This window comes from Leptosomus discolor, chromosome 1 (assembly GCF_034619465.1).
Source record: "Leptosomus discolor isolate bLepDis1 chromosome 1, bLepDis1.hap2, whole genome shotgun sequence".
Lineage (NCBI taxonomy): Eukaryota > Metazoa > Chordata > Aves > Leptosomiformes > Leptosomidae > Leptosomus > Leptosomus discolor.
Genome location: NC_141391.1, coordinates 204,140,985 through 204,166,989, shown reverse-complemented (window position 1 = coordinate 204,166,989; position 26,005 = coordinate 204,140,985). Strand labels below are relative to the sequence as shown.

At 40.7% G+C, this 26,005-nt stretch overlaps 1 protein-coding gene across 3 annotated transcripts in view; it reads right to left on the bottom strand.

Annotated features, from left to right (window-relative positions):
* The window catches only part of SRPK2 (SRSF protein kinase 2), a 151,196-nt gene that overhangs the window by 2,189 nt on the left and 123,002 nt on the right, over positions 1-26,005 (bottom strand). The window contains exons 9-16 of one of the 3 annotated variants that reach the window (XM_086474216.1): positions 24,363-24,388; positions 22,652-22,898; positions 21,199-21,687; positions 16,136-16,236; positions 15,938-16,045; positions 5,525-5,594; positions 4,722-4,814; positions 4,210-4,302 (exon numbers count right to left, since the gene is read on the bottom strand). In XM_086474216.1, the coding sequence (XP_086330342.1) occupies positions 4,210-4,302; positions 4,722-4,814; positions 5,525-5,594; positions 15,938-16,045; positions 16,136-16,236; positions 21,199-21,687; positions 22,652-22,898; positions 24,363-24,388 (1,227 nt within the window). The remainder of the gene's footprint in view (positions 1-4,209; positions 4,303-4,721; positions 4,815-5,524; positions 5,595-15,937; positions 16,046-16,135; positions 16,237-21,198; positions 21,688-22,651; positions 22,899-24,362; positions 24,389-26,005) is intronic. The other 2 variants (XM_086474225.1, XM_086474233.1) reach the window with 2 other exon arrangements.

The following is a 26,005-nucleotide window of genomic DNA, read 5'->3' as shown; positions in this document are numbered from 1 at the left end:
AGGTGAGGCTCCTGGTGTCACTGTGGAGGCGAGTTCATACTGTTGGAATACTCCTTATTTTGTAAAGTGGAGGCTGAACTTGAAATACCCAAGCTAAGGCCAGCACGCTCCGGGCAGCACAACATTCTCTGGCGTTTTTCTGCTGAGGAACAAACTCACTTTAGCACTACGGGCTGAAGTCCTCCACACGAAATTCCGTGAAGATTGAAAAAGCGTTAAGAAGATGAGATAGAGTAAAAATTATCTGTGTGGGGGCCAAGAATTAAACTAGTGCTTCAGTTTTCAATAAAGATCATGACACTGACCATGGAATCAAAATAGGGTAAGTAAAAGGCAATCAACGCAACTGAGGTGGATGAAAAATTCAAAGAACTTATTTTAATGTGGTAGATCTATCTCATTTCCATCCTAGAGCGCTGGAGAGCAGCCCAGGAAATGGAGGTGTCTGGCAACACGTATTTTCATCTAGTTCATGAGGTTTGCACCATGCAGCTGGAGGACAGCAAGGCAGTACGTACATTTAAGGGAGAACTGAAAAGTCTGACACCATCAGTATTCAGGGCATTAACATGAATTTTCAAAGAAATGCTAAAAATGTAATAGTAAGGGAAAACTTCCTTAGCAGAAGCTCTTTACTTAGATTTTTGATAGTGAAGCACATCAGAAATATCCAGAGAGGACAACGGAGTTGCCAGAACTGTAAGACCCCTGTGGCCAAAGTGGAGGCAGCAATGGACCTTCTGCAAAGTGGAATGTTAAGTGAGAAGGAAATTACCAAATAAATTCCTGAAGGACCTGTCAGGGGAAGATGCCATTTCTCTGCTGACCGTAATACAGAAAACCAGAGCTGGTCTATGAGATTTGCCATAGACAAATTTTAAGACATGTCACCCGGCAAGAGTTATTGAAGGTTATTGAACAGTAAGAAATGGACGACGTGAAGGACTGGGGAAGCAGCAGTGGGACATAACCTGCTACTACGTATTTTGAGGACATGCTCCCGAGAACTAATGCAAGAACCGCTGGTGAGGCCCCACGGTAGAGCCGATGGACGTGAGGGAGGCAGAGGAGAGCCCTCCCCTTCCCTTCCAGGATGGTAAATAAGCAGCAGTGCTTTTCCTTGTTACAACTTCCAAGGGGCAAAGCCAGGACCCAGCCAGCATCTTGCACAGGTTTAGGCCACAAGGAAACAGGGCTACCAAATACCAGAAGAAAAACAAAAGGGACCGCGGTCTAGAAAAAACAAAAGGGTTTTTAGTGCCAAAATGTATTAATAATTTTTACAGACAAAATAGCTTCCATGAAGGCACTGGAGAAAAGGCCTTGCTGGTGTTGTTACTGGGCTCAACCAAGATGAGACCCTATAAAAAGTAGGTGAGCATTTGTGCTACAGTGACTAAGAAGTAACTTGTAAATGCTTTTGCTTTTTTAAATGCACCCTCGTATTTGAATGTCACAAACTGCTTCAGGCAGTTACTGAGAAGAAGGGACTCGATCCAGCAAACTCCTTAGTTGGTAACACCTTTCCTTTTGCTTCTGTAACTTCAGTGGAACAACTGGAGGTTTAAAGCTTCCTTCTGAGGTTGAACTTGCTTACAGACAGGAGCAACACCCAAATCGTGACTTCTTGATTTCCACCCAAGGTTGATGTTTTCAAAATAGCAGCCTACAGTTACACTTCTAAGCCCACCCTTACACTATAGCACGAAATTTTCGGAAGAGCCTCAGGCCTGTACTAGACAGCCTCTGCTCTCAAGATGAGTACAAAATGCAGTGGCTTGCTGGCCAGCTACGAAGCCGATCATTCCCTGCCAGCCCATCAAACACAAATCCCTCCTGGGGGCACCAGAGAGGCTGGCAGTACTGGGGTGGCCACGAAAAAGGAAAAGGATACCTGGTGCCTGATTCAATGAAAAAAGTCTCAAATAATTGAGCAGGAAACTCACCACCTCCATTTTTCCTCCACAAAGCATTTCAGCTTTCCTGACTTGCAATAGTAGAATAACTGGTATGATCTGAAAACAGAGCTTGGCCTATTAACTCCTTCGACTTGCACTTGAGACTTTCTGGTTTGAGTAGAGCAGCTGGGATCCAGTCTCCTTAGGCTTCCACAGCAAACTTGTGCTTACGTTTTCGGGGGGGGGGGTGCGGGGGGGTGGGGGGTGGTGAACCAATTTTTTCAAGTGCTCAAATCCCACCTAGAGCCACGGTGGATGGTGCCTCTGAGGAATGTCACTGAAGTTCAGGCCCTAGAGTACAACAGCAACCCTTTGCAGCGGAAGATGCTCTTGGAAGCACATGAACTGCCCACTTCAAGGGAATTTTACAAACTGCCCTCTTCTGTGTGCCACAAATACCATTGTTATTGTGTAACTTTCAGGTCATTTTAAGGTTCTATGACATGATTAAAAAATGCCAACCCATCTGGTGTAAAGTCAAAACTAGGAATGTGAGATGTGCTTTAAGGGCGGGGGTGAGGCCGGGGGGATCTTTCTGATTCAGGACCTGCCTCTAACCATGGCCGCAGGGAGGGCAGAGGAGCCTTTCCGCAGGCCCTTGCCTCACTCCAGCAGCTGCAATCCCCGTCAGGGGGTGCAGGAGGGCACCTCCAGCTCAGCCCTTTCACTGCTTTATATATTTATGGACCCATCGGCCTTGAGTTTGTTCATCTCAGTTAACATGAGACTAGTGTTGTGCCTGCCGATACGGCCCTTCTCTACGACCCCCGCGGCAGCAGGCTCCTGAAGCTCACTGCCCGTGGCACAGGGAAGCGCTTGTTTTAAAGCCACCCCTGCGAGTTTCACTGGGTGACCCCCAGCTCCCACATGGCGGGGGCTGGCAAACAACAGCCCTGTTCTCAGCTTATCCACTGACTTCCCGATTTTGTAAACCTTTATTATTTCTCCAATGACCTTCTCCCCTCCACACTAAAAAGCCCGAGGCATTTTAGACTCCCCCAAATGGCAGCTGCTCTATCTCCTTGCTCATCACCGCTGCCCTTCTTCGCACTGTTTAACGCCGTGACACCCTCCTTACGGCAAGGAAGGCACGCAGAGGGCCCTGCCATCCAAGAAACAGCCACGCGCAGAACAGGCGGCTCTCAAGCAAGGGGGGATGAATCACTGGATTGTCTCCTGCCGCGTGACCCCAACCTCTTACAGCACATCGTCATCGCCTCACCCCCCGGCACCCCCCGTGCCCGATGCCGCTGCTCGGCTGGCCGGCGCTGGCCCTGCCGACCAGCCGCGTGCTCAGGCACGCGGAGTCACGGGCAAGAGGGAAGCCGCAGCACCGCTCGGCAGGAAAGCGCGCTCGCCAGCTGTGGTCCATGGCCCCAGATGTTCCCCCACCACGTAATGGGAGGCTCCTGACGTACCCAGTCCCTCGATACAACGCAGTGCTGTCTCACACACTGCGGGGACAAAAGGCACTTGAAGCACCACCACGTTCCCTCACGTGTCAAAAACTTGTCTTAAAGAGCAGCCTGAGCAAAGACGAAGTAGAAGAAGGTGAGAGAACCGTAAGGCCCAGTGCGTTCGCTCAGGCTGATTATTTGCTTGTAGCAACTGACGGGGGTTTTACTTTTAGAGGGGCTGCACTTCTGTACAGCGCCGAGCACAGCTAAGCCATCGCCCGTGGCTGTGGCACTCGGGCATTACGGTAACCGGGAGCGTTAGAAGCGCGGCAGCACGGCGCCCAGCAGAGCAGCTTTCTCCATCGCTCTGTCACAGAGCGATCTCTTCTCCGTGCTCTCTCTTCGGGGGGTTACGGGCGAGTGAGGCCGGACTGCACGCAGCTGCGCGTCTACTGCCCGCGCATCCCCTTCCCACCGTGGTACTCCCTTCCTGACCAGTAGCATCCACTGGACCACGACACACGATCAGAAGTAGCTGACGGATGATGTTCCACCACGTTACAAGCTATGCATCACTTGATTCCTTACATTTACACGGACATTGGACAACAGATTCACGCAGACATTTGTTAACTCACACTTTGTTGAGTACATCCCAAAATGAATTTTAAACGAAAGATTGAAATGAATACTGCAAATTGTGTTTTTTCTCAGAAAGCCAACTTTACACCAGAATTCTTCTTTCATAAGAGCTCTCCATTTAAATGGATATATTTCTTCAGTACCCATAAATGAACACACTCTCCTTTTGGATAGTATTATGCTTTAAATTAGTGTTGCATAAATACCGTTACCTTTTTTGGTGAAAAACTCCTTGGAATATTTCCCCAACATAGCGTATTTTCGAGGGATTTTTCCCAGCAGTTCAATGATCAATGCTATGTGGTCTGCATTGGAGAACATTGCCAGCAAAACAGAAACATACAACAGTTTAATCAGTACATTGCATGCACACACTAACACTGGCCCGGTACAGACAGAAATAGATTGATCCTGGTAAAAAAGACACGTGCACACTGCTCAGTGGCTAATTGGGAAAGATGCTTTCAGCAAAACTTCCTTCTCAAAACAACATTTGAGTATCAGCTGCTACAAACAAGTTTTGCTACGCAATTTACAATGTACCAATCGTTTCATTTAGAAAAAAAAAAAAAATTGTCACAGATTCCTGTGTATTTTGGTTTTCCAAAAGAAATTTTTGTTCTGTAATTTCAGGAAACGTTCCTCAATGGGACATGCCACAACCAGCAACAGCAATTCCACTTCTGTCTGCATCACGGCACCTTTCAAAAAGAAGAGGTACTACCTCTGCGATTGAAGAATTCCCGAGAATATTTTCCAGATAGAGCAAAGTGCCTTGGGATATTGCCTAGCAGCTCTATGATGTGTGCTATGTGGTCTATGAGGGAGAGAAAAAAAGGATACGGGAGTGGAAGGGGCAGGGAAAGGATGGGATAAAAAAGAAGAGGAAAGAAACTGGAATTAGTAAAAAATCAGAAATAGTTTCAAATCAACAATGTTTGCAGCAAATCCATGCAGAGGTTTCCAGGATCAGCAGAGCTCTGGCATCATTAGTAGCATTTAGGAACAATGAATGATGCCCACATTACCACTGCAAAGAGCATTTACAAGCAAACAAGCATGAAAATGGGCAGGTATACAGATGGAAGCAGGAGTTAATTCTGATTTTAAAAAAAATTAGTAATTGCCTAATTCAAATAAAAATACACAATGTAAACATTATTCCAGTGTCACTCTTACAAAAAGAAAATACTATAAAGTTCAAATTTGTCGTTTCTTTTCTAAACTAAAATGTTGTTATTCTCAACCATGTTTCCACACATATGCAATCTTACAAGAAGGGCAGTTTAATTCCTTCAGGCAGTTGTTAAGTAGTTGAGTATCTGCAGAAGGGAGTTTTTGCCCACCCATTGCTAGTGATGGAACTTAAAACTAAAAAGAGAAAAATCATATTTATCTTCTGAAAACAACGTGTATGAACAGTTCACTCAAATACAAAACTTCACTCCACTGTAAGCTCACTGGAAATTTAAGAGGAGGATTGTGAAAATACACAGGAACTCATATAGTATCTCAAACGCTTCATACCTTCATCCCTGGAATAGTCTTCACCAGAGTGCGGTTCAAACAAATAATCTCCAGTCGCTAGCTCAAAAGCCTATAACATAACAGACATGTTTATGGGTATTTCAGAAATAATGTTTTTAATCTTAAGATGTCAGCAAAACGTCACAACTATCTCAGAACCAAGAGGGAACTAACATTCAAAGCTGGGCCTACAACTGGATCTGAGACCGAGGAGAGGCCACTTACCTGGGGACCATTATTCCTGCAGTGCAACGACAGCAGGAACCCAGGCTCTGGGGAGAGCCCCGCGTTCAGCCCCGAGCACGCCCCGTCAGTACGAGAGGCTGGAGGTTTGGCAACAGGCAGAAACGCCTGGGGTTTGGGTGAACAAAGGAGATGGACAAGGAGTGTGGAACTGAGGTCCTTCCCCAGCAACCCTTGGGGCTCCACTGGCTGACCAGGGAGCGTTTCGGTCCTGCTGCCACCAGTCCCCAGCAGCGGGAGGCAGCGAACAGCACCCGGCTGCGGAGGAAGCGATTCTGAACAGATCAGCTGCACGGGAGGGTGACGGGAGCACCAGCGCAAGCCAACGCTAAACATGGTTTTACATACTAATGTGTTGGCTGCTGATCATGTTAAACATGTGTAAGTCAATGACGCTGAGAGAGAGGTATTTCTAAATACGTAAGAAGGAGCTACAGTTGTATCTGAAGGCTAACTACCGTCAGATTGCACATTGGGGAGTGAAATGGAAAAGTCTGAATCAGAAATAAAATCCATTAATAAATATAATTAATCACTTGAGATTAGCAAACAGGGTAAGCTTTCTTGATGACTCTACATCTAGAACAGTTTTTAAAAGGTGTTCTTGTTGAATCAGAAGTCATCGAAGTAAATACTGCAATCATGGGGTAATACTGAGACTGACATCGATGAAGGAATCCAGAGCAGACACCACAACGACTGATCCCCACAGGCCACCGCAATGCTTCGGTGGGATGCCAACCCTGTGTCAGGTCAGGAGTTTCTCTTCATGTGGGTAGTGCACATCAACAGCCGCAAAGTGCTGCAGTAACTATGAGAGCCCATACCCGTGTACAAACATGGATTCATCCAACCTAGTCTGTTTAACTATTCTCTTTCTGCTCTGGATCACCAATTAGCCAAGCAGCCACAGGAATCTAATTCTTTCCAGGTGGTTTCAACATGAAACTATTTTCCATCTCCAAGAGCAGGGAAAACATCTGATCCAGAAAACCATTCCAAGAATCAGGCAGAACTTCCTGGCACGGTTCTAGGATGGGATTTCACTTTGTTAGAACGTTTACTACAAAATATTTGTGTCCTGAAAATACACTTTTCTGTTCCAACTGGTAATCTGGAGTTGTTAAATCACCTGTAAATTTAGCCTATTTATGGGCACTCGGCTTTTTCAAGCTGTGAACTGCAGTGTCATCCAAGTGGGCTATAGCCAATATAGTTCATTGCAATCACAGCAGCCAAGAAAGCAAGAATGTACCTTGTTGACACTTCTGTTGATCCTTTAATTTCTGAAGTCACTATTACTAATAAACAGTCACTTTTCTTCTTAGTCTGCTCCTGGCTCAAGATTGAGAGTTTTCATTTTACAGCTTAAAAAAAATCTGAAGGACTTCATAAATTACCAGGTATTTAAACCAAAGAAATTTGTAGAGTAGCCAGAAGGGATCACTGGTAGAAGTCTCCAAACACAACATGGAGAATGTTGTTATACTCTTGAGATAAGACTTGAGAAGTCCCAAGTGTCCCCTCTGTATGTCATGGGAATATATTCACTGGAAGAGCCAGACCAGCTTTCCTAGGAGAACACATGCTGATGGAGTTCATTTCTGAGGACATTAAGAAACTCACCGCTATTTAACACCGATTCCTGGAGAACAACAGAAATGTAGTTGAATAGAGCCACAAAGGTAGACTCCAAAAGAATACAGCTTCTGTCCCCAAAAATGAAGTATTAATAGCTCGATATGTCTGTGTGGGACTAAAAAGATTGAATCGGAAAAACTGTAAAAGCTGTTCATAGAGAAGCACAAGAAGCAAGGCTACAACTGTGAGACACCGAACTTTAGATCAGTTTGTATGTAATAAAAGCTGCAAGCTCTCATAGATCTGGGGGATTTATACCACCCTTTTGCTGAACAGAAACTAAAGCTTTTCAAAATTATGATGCTGCTGCCTTTTTTTTTTTTTTTTTTCCCATTTTGTATAGCTTTGACTGAATGCCCAGCATGGGCTGAAGCCACAGCATCTCAGACATTTGATTTCCTGACTCTCCTTAAAGGACTGCACCAAAAATGAAGAAACTTCTGACTCAGACGCACACAGGGACAGCCCCGAGACAGCCTGGCCTTTTGGGTACCATGATAAATACCTGTCACAAGCAGTGTCCCTCAGGGCCCAGTACTGGGATGGGTCTTGTTTAATATTTTTATCAATGATCTGGATGAGGGGATTGAGTGCACCCTCAGGAAGTTTGCAGATGACACAAAATTGGGTGGGACTGTTGATCTGCTTGAGGGTAGGAAGGCTCTGCAGAGGGACCTGGACAGGATGGATTGATCGGCTGAGGCCAATGCTGTGAGGTTCAACAAGGCCAAGTGCCAGGTCCTGCACTTGGGTCACAACAACCCCCTGCAGCGCTACAGGCTTGGGGATGAGGGGCTGGAAAGCAGAAAAGGACCTGGGGGTGCTGGCTGACAGCCCACTGAACATGAGCCAGCAGTGTGCCCTGGTGGCCAAGAAGGCCAACAGCATCCTGGCCTGTATCAGATATAGTGTGGCCAGCAGGAGCAGGGACGTGATAGTGCCCCTGTACTGGGCACTGGTGAGACCGCACCTTGAATACTGTGTGCAGTTTTGGGCCTCTCACTACAAGAAGGACATTGAGGTGCTGGAGTGTGTCCAGAGAAGGGCAACGAAGCTGGTGGAGGGTCTGGAGAACAGGTCTTATGGGGAGCGGCTGAGGGAACTGGGGTTGTTTAGTCTGGAGAAGAGGAGGCTGAGGGGAGACATTATCACTCTCTACAACTACCTGAAAGGAGGTTGTAGGGAGGTGGGTGTAGCTCTCTTCTCCCAAGTAACAAGTGATAGGACAAGAGGAAATGGCCTCAAGTTGCGCCAGGGGAGGTTTAGATTAGACATTAGGAAAAATTTATTTACTCAAAGAGTAGTCAAACATTGGAACAGGCTGCCCAGGGAAGTGGTGGAGTCACCATCCCTGGAGGCGTTCAAAAACTGTGTAGATGTGGTGTTTAGTGACATGGTTTAGTGGGCCTGGTGATGTTGGGCTGATGGTTGGACTTGATGATCTCAGAGGTCTATTTCAACCTTACGATTCTATGATTCTATATGATTCTATTAAAAAAATTCTTCAGCCAGATGGGCTGAGCACTGGGACAGGGTGCTCAGAAAGGCTGCGGAAATGCCATCCTGACAGATATGTACACCTCAACTGGAGGAGGCTCTGAGTAACCTCATCTAACCTTGACATTAACCCTGGTTCAAGCAGGAGACAGACTACTAGAGGTCTCTTTCAATCTACATTTGCCTATTATTTCGATGGTGCTACAAATACAGATTAACCTTATTTACTTACTCACTTTCCCTTTGAAAGCATTCATTTATAAAAACTAGTTTCTTGACAGAAACTCCAACTTTGAAATACCATGGTCTTTTTTACTTAATGTTGACATTTACCTCAACAGAAATCGACATTTCAATTATTATATGGAGATAACAAATGAGATACAACATACTCAACATATGGCACAAAAGCCCAAGGCAATCATTCATTCTGACTGACTGTACTGGCAATTGCTACTTATCACTTTCCTAAGGTTATCACAGAAAAACAGTCTAGACCGCTTTTCTCCATCTGCAGATGGAGGACCTTTCAAATAAACGATCACACTGCTGCTTTTGTAGCTCTGGAGAGGCTATGATCCCTTTCCTGCCACGTGACTGTATATGAACCTAACACAATACTAAACTGTTGGCATCACTATCATATACTATAGATCCATGTCTAATCCCACAATTGGAAATAGCTACATTTTCACTGTGTGACAGCTGTGTACTCAATCTGGTGATTGAAAATGGATGCATGCCTAGGGAAAGCTGTCTGGGAGAGGACTGGAAGAACAATTCACTTGGACTGCATCAGTCTCCCTGAATTCCTCTTACGAAGCCCCAGCTGAAAAAAGGACAAGCTACAGGCCAGAATTATTATTTTGACAGATGAGATCCAGCTCTTGGCCAGAGTTTCTGTGCCCCAGATGAAATGAAGAGCTGTGAATGAGAAGATTGTAACTGCTTTAAAAATAGGCATAGTTTTAAGGACCTGTTCCGCAGGTAAGTGGGAGCATGGAAAGAAAAGCAAAAAGCTTTTTGAGATACACACACCAGCTGACAGTTTGTTCTCCCATGGACATCTCCCTCTGAAGAGCCAGGCAATGGGAAGAATATGAAAGGCATTTTGCATGGTTAGTGCTTGGTAAGAACGGACAGATATACAAACCACAGACATGCATGAGACCATTGAAAAGGAAACAGGTTTCTATTATTTGCTGTACTCCAGTCTTGGAATCATGCACATGCTGAGTGGTTGCTTTGGAAAGTCAGTTTCTTTGGAAAATAATTTTCTTTTGAATGTTTCAGGTTGTCCACCCACCACCTTCAAAAAGGCTGTATGGTGATTAATGATGGCATTTTGTACTGTATCTGCCTACTGAAAAATATGTGCATAATGACTTTAAGTTCTTCTCTTAACCAGATTTTTGATTTTCCATTTTCCTCAAAATACAGCTTCTGTGTAGACTGTGGCTTGTCATCACACCTTTGGTATGTGCCACTCACACATACTAGCATGATGATACTCATGATCCCATGGAGACATGATCATTTTTCCCCTGCTTACAGCACAGGAAGAGTAGTTAAGGACAGCTACCTCTCTACCCCACATTAGAGGACATCATGCAAAGAAGTAAACTGGGGGCTGAATTTTAACATCAGAAGTTACTATATTCTGCTCATTCTTCATTCTGTCCCTCTAAGTTCTCTCACACGTTCATAATAAAACCCAGCCCTGTAAGCTTGCTTGCCTTGTAGTAGCATCTCCCTCATTTTGAAAGCTGTCTGCCTGGCCCCTTTCCCTCTCACCCCAGTAGTATTTTCTTTCATCATTTGTATTCTCTTTGGGTAGATAAAACACCAAGTACAATTTTCTCCTTCTCTAACTTCCTGCTGATCTACAACTACGATCTATTTGCTAGTTTGTATTATAAAAGGAAGATACTTCAGGAATCACAACTCACCACAAAAGCCACCTCAGATAAGTGTTAAAAACATAGTCTTGTTAATGTCCTAGCTTGTGACATAGTCACCTCCTCCCCACAGCTCAGACAAGACTGTACATAATGAACAACAAAAGTCAGATGATGAGACCCATCATTTCAGGTGCTTTTCCTGTCTCCAATTCAAAGAGCATAAACAAGGAAAAGCAGCAGAATCATGGTGTTTGCAGTCATTTCCAGGAGCAATACAAAGGGATGCCCTCTGCCAGTACTAACTCCCTTATCCTGCCAGGATTTCTTGGCAGCAGCAGTTGAGTACTGTGTTTCATGGTTTCTGAGATTTAGGAAATGCTAAATCATGCGGTGCCTGTTCAGTTTCTGCTTCACAGAAAGCAACCCTCTCAATACTGCAAATGGGGAAATTCAGCCTGATAAAATTAAATGATCAAGGGTGGTTTCAGCCCTGTCAAAGGCCCTGCTGGGTCCAAATCTGTTCCTTTTTTTGGGTGAAAATGAGATGCACCTCCCTGTTGGCAGAATTAAAATAGGGTTTAGTACAGCAAGAGAACGTAGAATTGTCCAGAATTCAATAAATGTGGAGAGATATTCCCAGTGTCTACCTTCCCACGAGAGCAGCTGAGTATCCCACTTAAACAGGCCACATTGTTAAAAGGAAAAGAAAAAGCACTGTGCAATTTCCTTAGCAAAGCTTGTAGATGTTCAGCACACGATCACTACAATCACTCAGACCCAGGTCACCAAAGTCTGCGGAAAAAAATTAGGTTACACTCTGTTGCATTCTGTGCTGAGCACAGAACAAGCGAACAACTCTGTCAGAGTCTGGAAAAGCCCACTAGCATCTAACTTGTTTCATTAGCTTCAGAGCACATCATGCATGCGCTGATTATAAGCCTCCAAAGATATGAATCATCCTCTTTTTTCCCCCTGCCTGCCTTTCTTTTTTTCTTTAAGATTCTTGAGATTCAGATCACCCAAGCAGAGAACTGGTACTGGCATGAGGATACTTGCTCTCATCATTGAAGAGGTTTGGGGCATCAGAACCGGGCCATGCCGAATCATCTAAAATTAGAAGATTCCACTCACAGGCTGCTGGCTCACAACGCTACTTATTCACTGATGTAACACCAAAAGAAACAGAACTGTAAGGTTATTAGCACTGAGTTATTTCTCCCTCTTTTGCTATTTGGGTAGAGTCCTTACACAGCTTTGTTTATGTACACTTCCAGCACAAGTAATGCTGAGCAGAATCTCTGGCTACTCCCATACTGAAGACAATACCAATAAACCAGGACTATTCTTTCCTGGAAGCTGCACCAAAACCATGGAGTCAATGGCTAGACAAAGCCAACCTGTACTAGCAGAGCCCAGGTGAGAACGCTCCATGTAGACACCACATACCATGTCCTAAAAGCCAGATTCATAAGCCGGTTATTCTGAAAGTCGCTGTGCACACGTGAACACAGATGCTCTGCATGCTCAGGGCACCGTTATCAGGGGCTTTTGTTTAAAAACATCATCATCATCATCATCACCACCATCTCCATCCTCATTACTAAGGACCAAGTAACACTGACGAGTGAATGGTAGAATGAAGAAAGATAGTCTGCTGCTGTTGTGATAAAACACAACCTCTGTGCTTGACTTCACACTTCATGCCATAAATACAAGCCAATACAAGAACCAGTAGCTCTGCTACTCTCATAATCAGTGCTCTTCCCAGTGAGCAAGATTATTTAATTCGCAAGCAAAAGGCAGTGAAAAACCTTAGGCTCAAACGGAGATCCATAAAGCACAAGACCAAGTTAAGTAAGATCCTAGGCGAATCCTGGTCCCAAGCATTCCAAGTGGTCCTTCATAAAATCCAGGAGACACAAAAAAGATTGATGCGTTTTATGTACACATAAACCTCTGACAAGGAAACCCTACAGACCCTAAATTAATTCAAAGAAAGGCCTGTTTTTATTGCAGTTCTTTAAATGGAGACATGATGCAGTAGTGGACATATAACACATGGAGAATCTCTCTGTTTTGCAAGCTAAGCAGTCTTCACGTGTGCTGTTTACTCCTAAGCAGTGTTCTGGACTACCTGTGAGCAAGCTCTTTTAGGACAGTTTGGCAGCCACGTTGTGAAACTTAAAACAACACCCATTGAGATGAAGAACCTGACCGTGACTTTGAAGCAGCAGGAGCAAGAGCTACACAGATGGAGGAGTGAAGAGCACACCTGGATCAGTCTCGTGTGAGAGTACCAGTCAGAAATCTCCAATTTGAAGGTTGTGGTACACACAGATCTAGAAGATATATTTGCACACAATTCCATCCAAATGAGGTCAAAATATTTTGAACCCTCTTTCAGTGCAGGTTCAGAGAACAAGCTTAGTGATTCAGTTGTGAGTAAGGGTTTTAAAAGCATAACGTCTCCTCTTTGTTTTGATACTACCTTACTACACTTTGCATTCACATTAATTCACATCATTCATACTAGGCACATACTTCTGCAACATGTGCATTACCATTCAGTAGAGAAATTGAGACAGGAAAGCTCATCCAAAGTCAAAATCATGACCAGGATGAAGAACAGGATCTGTAATTATGTAACGTAGCTCTCCCTGCAAAGCCACGTGGCACCTTGCCCACCCGTTAACAAATGCAGTACTTCTGACAGGTGGCTAGGATCAGAGCAGTAACTTCCCTAACCTGAACACAACCTCAAACTTAGGTCCCTTAATAACATGTAGCTACCCCTTAACTGACAAACTTTTTAGAAAACTCCTTGTTCTCCTTTGAGAGTCTTGGACAACATGGCTAACGGTATCTGAGCTGTATTTCAGCTGAAAATAAACAACACCTCCAGCTCCTGCTCCAGCAGACAATCCTTTTGAAAACACACATACCAGTAAACATTACGGAATAAAATGAATTAAATACGAGCAAGGTAACCTAGAAGGGCATTTTCTGGACCACATCTAGGTACAACAAGGAATCCAAACTTGAGAAAGCAAGTGGGACTACAATGGCATTAAAACACTTTGGTACTTCACGGTTCTTGGCTGCTTCAGGGATTGGAGAGAATCAAATTATGATTTCCAAAGACAGCCTAGATCAACTAATTGGGAGTTTGCAGTTCCACATCAGGAATGTTTCCCTGGCCATTAATCTCTGTTACAAGTCCTCTGCTGAACAAGCTGTTAAGGTCTTCAAGTCAATCCATACCTCAGAGTGGTTTTCCATCTGATACAGGATCAGCACACACAGAGCTCTGACACATTTTCTCAAAACACAGGAAAGCAGATCCTGAGGGGTTTTGACACAACGAATTTCCAGGGTGAGCTGATCTCTGTTTTTTACATGACTATACAATGATGACAACCGAAGTCAACAATCGTATGTCACTGCTGTAAGATCATAACATTTCTACAGCATTTTTTAAGGGCAAGAAACCCAAAGTCTGTGGCAGAAGACAGAATTCCAGTGTTTCTGCCTCAAATGCTTTACTGTATTAAAGCTCAACTAACAAAAAAGCAGAAGCATAATTTTCTCATTAAAATACTGCAATTTCATAAATAACTGTGAATCTGAATTCAGATACCCCTACTGGTAGAGATGCTTTAGGCTTTTTTTTTTTACCTTGAGTTTGAGAAAGGACTTGCATGAAGAAAGCAGTAACGCTTATCTAACACGGAAAAGAATTAAAGTGTAAGGGGCTGGAAGACCCCAAGTATTGAAAGAATAGTATATTCCCTAGGTGTGATATTGCTATTAAGGTACCCTACAGTCCTGGATAGACTTCAGCATTTTGTATGTGGCTTTAGCTACAAGACTGCACACAAAATCAGCAGGGTGTAGGTACAACCTTAAAGGAAGACAAATACATGGTATTCAACACCATAAAAAAGTATCAAGTTCAACTGAAGTTTACAAACCATCAGGTAGAAAAAGTCTCTCCAGTAATTTTGTAGCTAGTTAAGAGAAGATTTGTTCAAAGATTTAAGGATCAAAACAGTGGAAAATTTTCTATGCTTTGTTTTCAATGTAATAGAGAAATCCTACATTTTACCCCCAAATGCAAAAGCAAATTTGGAAATGGATGTTCCTTTTCTGTGTACTATAGCAAAAGCTCGTATTAAACTCCAGAGAAAACATACTTGCAGTTTTACTTATGGGTAGTTACTTTCAACACATGGCTTGCTGAGCTTATAATATCTGTAGGATTTCATGTTCCTTCAATCCACCTCCTCTCCCTCTGAGCTCTGCAATTCTTCTCATCACCCACGCCTGCAAACTGTGTCTAGTATTTGAGTCTTCTCCTCCTCCTCCTCCTCACACGCTTACTCTTTTCAGACACGTATTTGTAAAATATAAAGATCTGAGTAAGTTTTCACCTTTAAAATAGACAGATATTTCTAAATGTATTTCTGAAACTATCTTTAATGAGAAGGTGCATGTAGCTTATTTGTTCTCAAAGAGATATTAGTGTTTTATAAAGTTAAATGATTAAGTTTTCACCTTTTCTATTCTTTAAAGATTTTAAAAAATCTGTAATTTCAGTTTTACTGTACTAAAACTAATTCTACAGAATGTTACCACATATTTTACTAATAAACTGAATTTATTCTCTTCAGAGTTTTGAACTTAAAGCTGTGACTTGCAAGCCTAATCTGATGAAAGCTTTCACTGCACTTGGCAAGCATTTGAAGTATTTCACCGTTTTGCTATTTTATGCAAGAAAAAGGAATGGAAACACAGCAAACAGTTGCATAGATTGTAAGATGGGAAGGAAACATGCAGTTGTACTATTTCACTTAGACTTTGCAATTTAAAATACACATGTATTTCCCTCCAAACTTGTGTGGGTTTGACTGCAATGCATCAAATGAAAATTAAAAATGTTCTTCAAATACTTTCTTTTGATTAAGAATGCTTGAGAAACCGAAATATAGGGGAAAAATAACCAGTACAACGTAATTCATGATAGTGTATTTGTGTCAAAATGTCAGAACCATCCTCATCAGGTCTCCTCACTAAATAGACAAATGTTTCTAGTAGGTTTATTCTTGTAAAATACATGTTGTACTGTTCTTACCATACATGCTGTACTCCAGATATCGGCAGGTGTACTGTAACCTGCTCCTATTAAAACCTCTATGGATCTATATTGTCTTGTCTGGATGTCTTCTGTGAAGTGTTTATGCTAAAACAGAAAGAAGCACAATTAATGGAAATAACGAAAACATTCTAAATCGTGAAGGCTAAATAGCCACCATGATGTAGTTATACTCACCACCCAGCAGGCATTCCCCAGGTCAGCAATTTTAACTCTAATTTTATCTGCATTTCTTGGGTCCAGTGGATTCACCAGTAAGTCAGCAGCACGAGTTTTTGCTAACACAAGCAAAATGCAGAACAGTTAGTATTTTGACCATATTGTTCACTATCTCTAAGCAGTTTTGCCTTGATAACTGATCCAGTTTTGTAATATACTGAAGACATCAAAATCATTTGCTGAATGCTACAAGGAATTACAGCATCATAAATAGGATTTCTTACCTTGATTTCTAAATAACCTTACACATTTCAAGTGCAAATTTTTTACATTCTTTAACTGCCAAATAACTATTATTAGAATATCCAGAGGAAGCTTCTAAGCAAAAACAGTGCATGTTTCCAAGAACAGATTCAGACACAAAATGTTAAAAGTCAAACTCTAAGAACTTCACATGAAAGATATATTTTTGGAACAGTTTGGGTGAGAAAATAAATTCAATTTCTGCATGCCCATTCTTGGCCAAGGTAACCAAAATCTGCCTGGATTTTTCCTCTTTTTTTTTTCTTTTTTTTTTCTTTTTTTTTTTAAAATTTTATTTTAAATCTGTCCCAAGGGGAAGACGACTCACAGAAACCTGGCTAATTTGAGAGATGAGACTGTCACCCATTTCACAGACTATTCAGCTTTGAATCAAAGTCCTCTGAAGGTCCTATTTGTATTGAGTATGATCCACACTAAAAAGGCAGAATTTTAACTAATTCTGCAATCTTTAGAGGCTCGTGGGACACTGACGACCCTAGCATAAAACAGTGGAGGACTGCTGCTTTTCTTTGTTTTGACATACCACCTGCTAGCTCCTAAACCGCATTGGAAAGAAAGCAAATGAATGCAGAAGACAGAACCAGGTATCACAAATCACATAGCAGCAAAGGATTGATCTCAGCTTCCTTGTCCCAAAGCTACCGAGACTAAACTGGAAACTGGTGGTAAGATAAGACAGAGATACTAGATCCAAAAGGCACCTGGGACTCCAACAGGGATATAACAATCTGTTAAACTGGCCAAGAACTGGAAGAGCAAAATACACCAGACATGGGACAAGGAGAAAAAGGACACCTAATGGTGAGTTAGGAGTGACTGAAATCAGATGAGGATCTTCAACTGCTGGGACAGCAAGCCTAAATGGGCCATCGGGGCACTGAAATACTGGCCAACCAGAAAAGAAAGTGGCAGGATCCACCAGGGGAGAGAAGGAAAGAAAAGACAGGACTAAACAGCACAAGACACAAGGTGCAGTGACCTCAACAAAACAATCCTTTAAAATGCTAGAATGGAGTCCAAGACTGAAGCTTAAAAAAAGCACCAATATGGGGCATAAAAGTAAAGTACACTGAGAGAATAAGGTTGCAATCCAGCACTTAAAAGACAGGAACTAGTAAGCCTAATATTAATCTTCCCTTACGAGCATGCTGTGTAGTAGAGTCTAATTTTTTTTTAAACACAATCACATGCATTATTCAAGAAATAACAGGACCTTTCTCAGTGCTAGATAAATCCTTCCTACACGCCTTGTTGAAGGTGAAGGAGTGCAGTAAATAAAGCAGAATGAAGCGGGGGAAAAGCCTCATCAGTAAGACATCTGAATACGACATTAGAAAACAGCTTTCTTCAACCTTCTTCTAACAGAGTGACCTGACAATGTAATAGGCAAGTGCCTACACTTTCACATTTGTCTTGGGAACTCATGAAGTTTATGTCCCATACCCTAGGAGATGAGTATGAGACCTTGGATTCTGAACTGGACAAACACAGATCATTCACAACTGAAAGCAAAGTCAAAAGGAGCATGCTTTTTAGTAAGTACTACCAAAAAGCATACAAAGGAGCTCAACCTGAGTGCAAAATTAGTGAGCATTTATGATTTTCACTTTTGTGTGTCCTAGTTCCATAAAACTGAGAAATACCACCTCCTCTTCTCACAGTCTCAGCATGATAGGATACTTAGTAAACATTCAAACACTGGAATGAGGAAGAGAGTCATGAGCAAATTAACAGATCTATCTTAAGGGTATTTGTCATGCAGTGAAAACTTGAAAAAGATAAAAACTTAACAGCTGCTCATCCACTGAACACAAATTGGCCTGTGCACTGAATGAGGCAAGTACCCCGAAAAAATAAGATTAGAGACCTTGTTACTTAATAATGTATAGCAATGCCTAGACAGAGGGGAACAAGTAAAACCTACTTCTATACAAGAAAAGGGCACTGAAGTTATAGTGAAGTACCACCACCATTTAAAAATAATCAATAGCCTGCAACTCTTTTTATCTTTATTCTTTCTAAATACCTAAATCTGTTTTATTACTCTTTAACCCACATTATTATTAATACCATAAATATTTATAACTTTATAATTCAGCTTTTCCTATTTCTGCAGAAGTGAGCTATGGCTGAATTTATTATCTTTCTTCTTTCTTTGCACAAAAGGTCTGTAAATTGCTCCTGATAAGATAACATCAAGGGGGAATAAAGCAGGTTTGTTTCTCCAGCTATCAAGGTAAGCTGCTCCCATGATGACAGAACTGGCTTTACTCTCTGGAGGCATGAGGATTTTACATATCACCCCAGGAAAACAGCAGTAGACGCTTTCTGCCTCTATACTGCCAGCAGCACAAAGGAAGAGGTTACCAGGCATCTAGGAATCTTCTGTATGTACGTTGCTTCAGGAACTACAAAGTGTAAGGACATGGACTGGAAGACTTATTTGCCTGGATCATGACATTTTCCAGAAATACAGCTCTACTCGGTTGTATTTTATTTCACATTTCTTGTCTACCTGCAGATTACCTTACCTTATTACAGACTCTGTAATAAACTCTGTGAATTGCTCTTCTAAAGTCTTAAACCAAGAAATACACTCAACTGTATTTTTCAATACATCTCTATTTAAATTTAGTAACTTCATCTGGGACAATGCTGATGCAGGCTTGGTGATCTTCTCCCTAAGCTATCTCATTTTCTTCTATCCGCTTACAGATTTAGTCTCTCAGTATTTTCTTTATTAAAGTTGAAACCCATATATTTATCATAGCCCCAGCACTATAAATAAAACCTGTGCGTAATATCCTGGAGCTATTTAATTCAATGGCAAAAATCCAGCTCTTTCCAATGACACCAAGATTTCACCTTCCGTGTCTTCAATAACAGGATTTACAGGCAAAAGTTTTGGATCTGAGCAGTTCTGATGGCCAGAATTTAAGTGTCCAAAACCACACTGAATACAGAAAAGCCACAAGGAGTTGTGGGTTGGCAACATGCCTTAGAGAGACAAAGACTTCATCTTGTTGAGTTTCAATAAAAGGTTAAGAGAGGAACGGTTTGAAACGGAAAAAAAAACATTAATGAATGAAAACACAGCATATCACAGACTTTTTTAATATTACTGAGAAAAGATATAACAAGAAGTAATAGCTAGAAGCTGCAACCAGACAAATCCAAACTAGGTACAATCCTTCTGCAACAATTCTGAGTACTGACCACTTGAACACAATTTAACCACGCTAGACTTTTTTTATCATTTCATTTGTACAAATCAAGAGCAGGTCTCTTTTTGGAAAATATGTTTTAAGCCAAACATAAAGGTTACCGGGCTTAACAGATGGTGTATCACTGGCTTGTTACAACAGGAAGACAGGTTACATGATCTCACGATCACCTTCTGCCCTTAAACTATGGGAATAACGCTTACTGGCAACTATGAACTTCCTTTTCTCGTTCCTGCGTAGACTGACCTGTCAGTGCAAATATTTAATCTATAACAGCTTATCTAATACCCTTAAAAACAAGTTCTACAGCAGAAAACAAATTTTTTTTTTTTTTTTTAAAATCACAGTTCTGCTTTCCTCTTAAAATTTAACATGGTAGACTTGTTTGAATTTAAGAAGAACATTTCTTCATTGTGTTCCAAGCTGTATCTATCAAACTCTCAGGTTTGAACGCAAGAACAATCATGCAATTTACTTAAAGTAAGCTTAGCTAAGCCACTGCCTTTAATGAGACTATTACAATTTTTTTTTAACCTAACCACTGCCTTTCTATTCCACTTACTCGTCTCTTTTATTTAATGTAATAGACACCCATGCTACTAGAAAAAATGTCTTCCCTCAACTCAAACTAAAACTGTTTTTCTTCCCCCCTTTTATTTCTAAAGGGAATTCGAAACTAATACATTTGCTTTCCCTTGGTTCTAGGAGGTCAAAATTTACCAGACAGCTTTGGGACCAAACTAAGTTAAAAGCCTCCTCGTAATTTCTAGATATCTCCTCTGCCTTTTTGCCAAAAGTCTTCCAAGATGAAATACTAAATTTAGAATGATCATAATTAAGACTTTTCATTCATACGATGTATGATTCAATAAGCAAAATGTTCAGTGTAGATGAAACCAAGAAGATGAAATCAGCCAACAATGAAAAAATGGTTTCCAGTAGTGGGCTGCAGCTGTAACCCAACCCTAGCGATGGCTAATCTGACCCCAAATCCCACCTCTGTCCCCAAGTCTGGGGAATGCCTAGGAAAGAGAGCATGTGGGGGCAGTCTGCACAGATTTCTCTGACTGCAGAGGCTGGCACACAGGCATCATCTTTTCAGTTGTCACTCTTCAGACTCAAGCACAGAGCGGGCCAGGACATTAGTAGGTTTGGCACAAACCCAGAAACTAAAAACATTTAAAACACTTCACCTGTAGGTAGAGAAAAGTCAACACTACTGTTGCACTGAGAAGTGCTGCACCTAGTGTCCAATCAAAGTCAGGGAAATGGCGTGATAAGAGTTCTTGTCTGTTATTGAAAGGTCCTTCTGTGTTACTGAAAGAAGTGTGTGACAGCCTGCCCATAAGGCTTGGTGTTGAATTTTCACCAAAAAACCCCAAAACAAATAAAAACTAAAATCTGCATATACGTCAGTGAACACAGATAAAACATACATAAAAGGTTTAACCCTGCTGCTCATTCTACTTAAGACACCACCTAACAGCTCCAAGAGTCTTCAAGCATGGTATATGCCACTAAGCAAATACTTACTTTTTGGCAAATCCCCAGTGCTTGAAGCTGAAACTGTTCTGCTCCTGTCGTGAGATGGGCTGCTCTCCTCTCTTTCGGTTACAGTTGATCCTTCAGAAACAGCAGAACCACAAGCTACAGACTCCAGAGCCCCAGAGAACACTGAAGCTGAAAATTCAGAGAACTGTGACTCGGGAATTTTATGACGTCCATTTGGCAATTCACCATTAAACTGTTCATAGGAGCTGCTATAAGAGTAATCACTTTTTGCATTTGGCTCATCAAGATTATACTCCTCTGGATTTGGACATTCTTCCTCTTCCTCATCTTCATCTTCAATCTGTTGTTCCAATAGGAATGGGCCATTCACAATGTGGCCATTTGTTTTGGGGGATTCTATCCACTTGGGGTCTGCAGGGTCAGTGTTGACAAGTTCCTGCTCAACATCATCATCTTTTTCAGTGTTTTCTTTTTCTGTGTCTTCTTTTTCATCCTGATCTTCTGCTTCACCTTAAAAATTTCAAGGAGCAACAAATCAGTTCATACATCAATATATCATTTTGAAATTAGGCATTCATAATTTTAAACTCTTCAGTAACTACCTGACTACTGACATATCACATAAGGAAACACTGAATATAACTGAAATATGCAAAGACCTTAAAATCTAATTTAAAGGAGAAAGAAAGAACTAAAAAGGCTACTGGAAAAAATAAACAATGGGAAGTGGTTCTGGAGGGTATCATTCAGAAGGGAAGAATGTTATGAAGGGAAGATACATGAGGTCTTGAAAGAAAGCTTTACAAATCAGTAACTCAACCTGTGTCAAACAGGGAGTCATATCCTAGAAGTAAGAAAATTCGCAGAACAAAACTAAACCAAACCAAACAACAGTCTCAGTAGTTACATTCTTATCAGAAGTGGATAGAGCTGACAAGAAAACCAGGGAAGCCAGAATGAAGCTGGACGCGCAACAATTGTGGTCCAAATCACCAGAACTAAACAAGAATTTTAACATGTCCTAAAAATTTTAGTGAATAAGCTGCAATTATTATTACCGGATAGATCGTTACAACAGACATTGTAACAAGAAAAGGGGGAAAGCAACAATGATTCTAATTACATTACTGTTACAGAATGCAAATTTATCTTATTTTAACTCTCTCTCGCCAAGATACTCAATTATGTCACTTAACGTGGTATCAAAACTGACTGTTCTGTTAAATTTTCTATATGCTCTTCCATGGGATTTGACAGTTAGATTGCTATTGATGTTTTTCTTCACTGCTATAGTAGGTTTGACTTTTCTTTTTCTTCTTAGACTTTGTAGTTATGATTTTACCTATAGGATAAAATGAAACTTAATGATCTAGGACACTTTGGAGATTCTGCTCATTGCACCAGATGCAATGCTGCAATTACCATCCCCTCTGAAACAGTAAATTCAGGGTCAATAAATGCAGGTAATACTAACCATCATCATTTCCAGGTTCTTCATCTACTACCTCTTCTATATCAGCTGTTTTTAGTTTCACCTCTGGGTGGTACTCATCTTCTTGTTCATTTGATGGTACAGCTGAGGTTACATTTTCTTCTATTTTTTTCCTTTCAGCTTCTCGCTCTAGTTCTTCTATTTCCTGCAGGCGTTTTTCTAACAGCTCAGCTTGTCTCTTTTGTTTTTTCTTCAGCTTTTTCTTTTTGTTTTTGGATATTTTTCCAACCTGAAACATTAAGAAAACAAAAAAAATTAAACAATTATTCCCAAGGCATCTCACACCAAACTCATTTGCAGTATGATTACTTTTTATTTGAAAATACTAGGTGGCAAATAAGAAAGTAAATACACTGCTTTTTCCATTTTCCTTCAAATCAAGAAGGATGTATCGCTATATGAGGCAAAAAAAGCGATAAAAATTTTAAATAGTTATACAAGTATTTACATATTGATTATTAGACTACAAGAGCAAATTACATCTAAGATGCCATAGTAAAATTCCTGTGATCCTATAATCTTGACTAGGCACAATAACCTTCAACTTCAATCTACATTAACAGGTTATATTGTAAGTGGAAGATAGTCTGCTATCATATCTAGTTATTTAAATATAAATTATATACATGATTTCTCTCTCTGTACAATGCAGGTAATGACCAGCAAAAGTATGCTGCAAAAAAGGATATGAGAAAGCCAAAGAAATTGAAAATGGTAAAGAATTTTTAATAAATCCTGTGTTGTTCAGCTATTTCACTGTGAAAGGAAAGCATTTTTATTATTCACTTCTGGCCCAAAACATATGAATCACAAACAACAGATGGCCATTATGAAAAGTTTCACATTTTATATACCATAAGGAATGAAAAACTCAGGTACAGTAACAAGGAAAAGAAAAATTAATATATCCAAGCTACGACTGGAACACTTTCTTACATTTTAACTCAATTCTGAATTCTATTTTTACTATTTGATAATTGACATCTATCCAGTTTTCACTCATTGTTTAGATATCACAGTAAGAAATCCTCATATAATTAAAAATAAAGTACAAGGAACAAAAGGAAATAATATTTTCTCAAATGTTTATCTGTAAATCCTGTTCTCTTCAAAAGCAGCTATGGGATAGTCAAAACAAGACAGTTATTTGACAATCCTATTAATTTTCATCCACGTTGTGTGCCCACTGAAGTTACATATGTTCTGTAGACACAGATGTAGAAAGCAGGTTTGACCTTAGATATTTCTAAAGAGCTTTATTATCAGTGGTTATGTGCTATATGTATACGGCAAAAAGATCTTTCAAACTTCATAAAAAAACCCTTTAAGGCCTTGATGATTAAGGCCTTTAAATCATTAAGCTATCTGTAACACATGATATTTAGTGCACGCACCCATTTTTGTCAGGATTTGAATGGAATGGATTATTCCTTGAGGGACGAAAATGGCAATGTTAACTTTCTTTGACATAGCTATAGAATTGTAAGTCTATGACAGTTTCCATCAGAGAAATATCGTGCTTAAAAATGGTAAGGCCAAAGACACTAAAAGAAAAGTGTTCTTTGAAAGACAAAAGCATTATTCAAAGAAAGCTTTTAAACAGGGTAAACACTACCAACAGTCTAACAGCTACTAATACCTAGAGAAACACAGAAAATAAGACAGCTAATTTGAATAACATAACAATACTTACAGGCTTTTGTTGTGGAGCTGTACTCACTAAAAAGAAAAAAAAATAATTTAAAAGATATATTTTTATAAAACCAACTCTATAAAAGCAGAAAGTAGCAGAAATCATGAAAGAATATTCTTCACTAAATATAAGACAGTCTTTTTTTTTTTTTCTTTTAGCCAGACTTTTTACTCTTTACAAGTACCTGCTGCCTGAAATCATTTGATGTCTCCATTAGAGCATCTGGAATTGGAAGAAGCTAGCATCAATTTCTGTTCACTCTGTTGTGGTTGGTGAAGAGTTAATGAAAGTCAGAAAGGAAAGTGTGAATTAGTAAAGAGTGGACAGAAAACATTAAATGACTGCAGAGTTGTCACAGATTAAATGTACGTAGTCAGTTGACTGAGCAGGTACAGGCAGATTTTCAAATAGCCCAGGGAATATCAACAATGGTTACTGTCGCACTCCACAGAAAAGTCAAATATTCATGTTTCCTTTGCTCTGAAACAGGGTAGTTTGATTGCTAGGACTGAAGGCATGAAGAAGCACCTATGGCAAAAAGCACACCACCACCGAAAAAGCATCTCCAGCATGGACCTCTTCCTACGCTTCTCTCAGAAGGATCCCATCACTGACTAGGTCCGGTAAGATTGCAACACTAACTGTGAAAAGGCGCAGAACAGCCACACAAGCCATACACCCCCCAAAGAACCAAAACCAATAGAAATAACCAAATATAGGAGACAGAGGCAAAGTGGAAGTGAGAAAGAAGAACTGAATGGGGGAGGAGAACCTCTCACGAACTTCTTCAGACACACAAGCATACAAAAATTAACAAATGCAAAATAAGAATGGAGACATTGAGAATTCAGAGCCCTTTTATAGGTTCAGCTCCTGCTGCTAAATTCAGGGACAAAAACTGCTTGCATGCCCCTGAAGGGCAAGGTTTTCAAAAAGAGTCTTAAACTTGAGTACCACCACTGCTTTAAAAAGGGAAATTATGCAGAACTTATTCTTGAAATGCTATGAAGAAAACACATCCTCAGCTCCTGCGTGGAAAGCCATAGATTTTATTACAATTTGCTAAAAACAAAGTGTGATAAGAATTCCATCAATATATTCCTTAAAATAATATTTATTTTAATGTCAAGATGTAATACAAAGGCTGCATGAACAAAATCAAGTTACTTCCCACACAAGTAACAAAGTCTTTAGCTATGTGACTACATATTATGTAAAATTCAACACAACATATTCACAATTTGTAATAATTTGCATCTTAAAATATGTAACACTGTGAAATATTTATGGATTTTGACCACAGTATTTTTTTCTGATACAGTAGGTGTTGTCATTACACCTCAGAGATTTTAATCTGTTATATACTGTCTGACAATATTACAAAGGTATTTAAAAATTATTTCTCCACTGCCTGTAGCTGATGTGCTCAACTGGGAAATAAACAGCAACCACGGTACTAAAGATCACTAGAAAAGCCATACGTCCTCTTTGTTTGTCTTTACTGATTGCTGTGAACTTCTTTACTTGGGTTTCTCCTAGCTAAACGCAATGTACAGCTCCTATCTAAACTCCTGGCAAGCTTAATGTAAACCATTTCACATACAGTGCTAGTGAGAAGGGCTTACCATGAATTCAGTTAGGTA